We start from the raw sequence: 3,428 nt of genomic DNA, 5'->3' as shown, positions 1-3,428 counted from the left end.
CTCCTCCTCCCCCTCCTCCTCCTTCTCCTGTTTCTCCTCCTCCTTCCCCTCCTCCCCCTCTTCCTCCTCCTCCTCCTCCTCCCTCCCTCCTTCTTCCTTCCCTCCTCCTCCTCCTGTCTTTTCTAGGTGTCACTGAGAATCAACCCCAGGGGTTGCTCTACCCCTGAATGACACCCTCAGCTTCTCCTGTTCACTTTTTATTTTGAGTCAGGGTCTCTCTAAATCTCTCAGGCTGGCCTCCAACTTGTGATCCTCCCACTTCAGCCTCCTGAGAGGCTGGGGACACAGGGGTAAGCCATGGCGCCCCAGGTGGAGCTTTATCGGAGGTCTTGGGGATGGGACCCAGGGCTTGACACAGGCTAGGCCAACGCTCTGTCCCCGGGCTACACCCCCAGCCCTACACTCTGGATCTGAAATGTCCCTCAAAGTCCCACATGTCAAAGGTTTGGTCTCATGCAGCCACCAGGAAGTGACCTTTGGGAGGTCATTAGGCCATCAGGTGGGTCTTTAAAGGTGACTGCAGACCCCTGGTCTTCTCCTTACTCTCTTTGTACTTCTTGGTCGCCGAGAGATGCCATGATGTGCTGCCTCAGCCCACAACAAAGTCATCAGCTGAGCATGGGCTGGAACTTCCAAAACCGAGCCCAGACCAACCTTTTCTCTTAATAAGTTGATTGTTGCAGGCACTTCTTATAGTACCAAGAGCTGACTGATACATATTTTTTTAAAAATTTATTTGTTCTTTTTAGCCCTCCATGACAGCAGAGTTCACCCCTACACGGGGTGAACTTCCCATTCTCCTGGTTGGACCTGCTGTGGAGTGTCCCTGGTCGTGTGTTCCTATGTGAACATGGGAAAGTGACGTCCCATTCATTCCACTGTCTTTCCCACTCCCCTCCCCTCCCTTCCCTCCATTCCCCTGCGTCTCATCCAATAAACTGCTATTCTTCCTCCCCCTATTTTCGGTCAGCATCTGAATATCAGAGAGAGCATTTGACCTTTGGTTTTTTGGGGACTGGCTTATTTCACTTAGCGCGATCATCTCCAGCTCCATCCAGTTACCAGCAAATGCCATCATTTCATTCTTCTTTAAGGCTGAGTAATATTCCATTGTGTACATGTACCACATTTTCTTTATCTGTCCATCTGTTGAAGGGCACTTAGGTTGGACAGCTTGGCTATTGTGAATTGAGCTGCTATAGACACTAACGTGGCCACGTCACTACAGGACGCTGATTTTATGACTGACACGTGTTTAAGACCCTGGTGCAGCCCAGCCCACCTGGAATTCCCAGAACCTGGAGCTAATCCACGGGGTTGTTCCCAGCCATGGGCTGTGGCTTGTTCTGCAGCCGCATGGCCAAGGAACCACCCGTTCCCATGCTCCAAGGTGACCCACCTGGATCTTGTCACACCAGCCAGCGAAGTAGCGGAAAGTCTGTATAGACATGCCCACGTGGGTCTTCAGGGCCAGCGTGTACACGGCGCCGGCGTCCAGGGCCTCGATGGTGGCCAGCTCTTCCTGATGCTGCTCCATGATATCGGCCAGTCTGGCCAAAGGTAAGGGGAGATTTGGGCCCTGCACGGATGCCCCCGGCCACCAACCTGGCCCTTGTCCTCCCCTCTCTGTATGTCTGCACCGTGCGTCGGGGAAGTCAGCCCCCCTGCCTTGGGAGCCATGCACTGAACCAGGGGACAGTCACTTCTCTGGAAGGTCCTTCCCCTCCCCCTCCTGGGACATCACCTCCCACCTTCTCTCTCTCGCTGAGCTTCAGGGGCCAGCCAGGGACACGTCCCCTTAGAGGCAATTGGGAATTTGCACAGAGCAGGAACAGGTCACTAGGACACTAGTGACAGATGTCTGTCCCCCCCACAGGGTCTCCACTTGGACCTGCCTGGAACACCACCCTGTGTCACTGGAAGGGTGTTATTATGATACAGGCCACCAGATGGCAGCAGAGCCTCTTCAGTCACTGGGGGTTGTTATTAAGACACCGGCCACCAGATGGCAGCAGAGCGTCGTGGGAAGGACCCTCCCCATGGCAGGGTCACTGGAGGCTCCCAGGGCCACCTGGGTGTCCGGGGCTCACAGTTCTGCCTGATCCCAGCTCTGGGGGGCATCTGTCACTCGCCAGTGCCTCCTTACAACCATGGAGTCTCCAAGGGTTCTGGGGACTTCGCCTGGAGCACACCTGACCCGCTGTCCACACTGCGATCCTCCTGCCTCAGCCTCCCCAAGCCCTTGGGATGACAGGCGTGGCCACTGTGCCCGGCTCAAAGGAGTCTTTTCTGAGCCTCAGGCTGGGCGCTCCCAGCCGGGTCAGTCTGAACACTGGTCCCATGACCTCCCCAGGGCCCAGGATCCCAGGAACAGAGGCCTGGGTAGGAGGACCCGCCCTAGCCCCCAAGCTGGAGGGGCGCCGGACACTCACCTGTACAGGAGCCGGCCACGGTCCCGCGCGCTGATCTTCCCCCACCGCCCGTTCTCAAAGGCATCCTTGGCCGCGGCCACTGCCTTATCCACGTCGCTGACCTGGGCCAGGGACACCTGGCAGATGACCTGTGGGGGGAACAGAGTGTGAGTCCTCCCTGGGCGCAGGATGCCCAGACACCGCCACAGTCCTTGGACTTCCCTGAAGCAGGACGCCCGGCCACCTGGGCAGGCTCAGAGGGACGCCGGGCCAAAGTGGGCCTGGACGGTGTCTGCATGAAGAGAAGGTTCTGGAAAGCCTGTTGCTACTCCCAGAGGTCACATCTCACCCAGGGGCCAGAGAGTCACCCACAGCGGTGAGGCTTGAGGGGAGATGAGCGTCCACAGCAAGAGCCGAGACCCAGTCATTCCAAGACCAGCCAGGAAGAATTTCTGAAGCGGACCACAGGGGACATCGGAGGCCCTTTGCCAGCCCCTGGATCCCCAGCTACTTCCTCTGTCCCCTGTCCCCGCCTTGACCGTTTTATGTTTTCTATTTTGGTCCCAGGGATTCTTAACCCCTGAGCCCCTTCCCCAGCCCTTTTTATTTATTTATTTTTATTTTTATTTATTTTTTTTAAAGAGAGAGAGAGAGAGAGAGAGAGAATTTTTAATATTTATTTTTTAGTTCTCCGCGGACACAACATCTTTGTATGTGGTGCTGAGGATCGAACCTGGGCCGCACGCATGCCAGGCGAGCGCGCTACCGCTTGAGCCACATCTCCAGCCCCCCCAGCCCTTTTTATATTTTATCTAGAGACAGGGTCTCACTGAGTTGCTTAGGGCCTTGCTAAGTGGCTGAGGCTGGCCTCCAACTTGTGATCCTCCTGCCTCAGCCTCCCGAGCCGCTGGGATGACAGGCATGAGCCACCCTACCTGGCCCCTTGGGGACTTTGAATTCTGTCCTTGGTCTCTGAAGCAGGCTCAAGTCCCTGTCGAGCCCTGCCACCTCCTATCC

General features: G+C 56.3%; 1 protein-coding gene across 1 annotated transcript in view; it reads right to left on the bottom strand.

The window, feature by feature from the left end:
- The window catches only part of Aldh1l1 (aldehyde dehydrogenase 1 family member L1), a 31,135-nt gene that overhangs the window by 14,985 nt on the left and 12,722 nt on the right, over nucleotides 1-3,428 (bottom strand). The window contains exons 8-9 of the mRNA XM_048786974.1: nucleotides 2,433-2,560; nucleotides 1,400-1,550 (exon numbers count right to left, since the gene is read on the bottom strand). Coding sequence (XP_048642931.1) covers nucleotides 1,400-1,550; nucleotides 2,433-2,560 — 279 coding nt within the window. The remainder of the gene's footprint in view (nucleotides 1-1,399; nucleotides 1,551-2,432; nucleotides 2,561-3,428) is intronic.

The sequence above is a fragment of the Marmota marmota genome, unplaced genomic scaffold, assembly GCF_001458135.2.
Source record: "Marmota marmota marmota unplaced genomic scaffold, marMar, whole genome shotgun sequence".
Taxonomy (NCBI): domain Eukaryota; kingdom Metazoa; phylum Chordata; class Mammalia; order Rodentia; family Sciuridae; genus Marmota; species Marmota marmota.
This window is presented reverse-complemented; position numbering and strand designations above follow the sequence as displayed.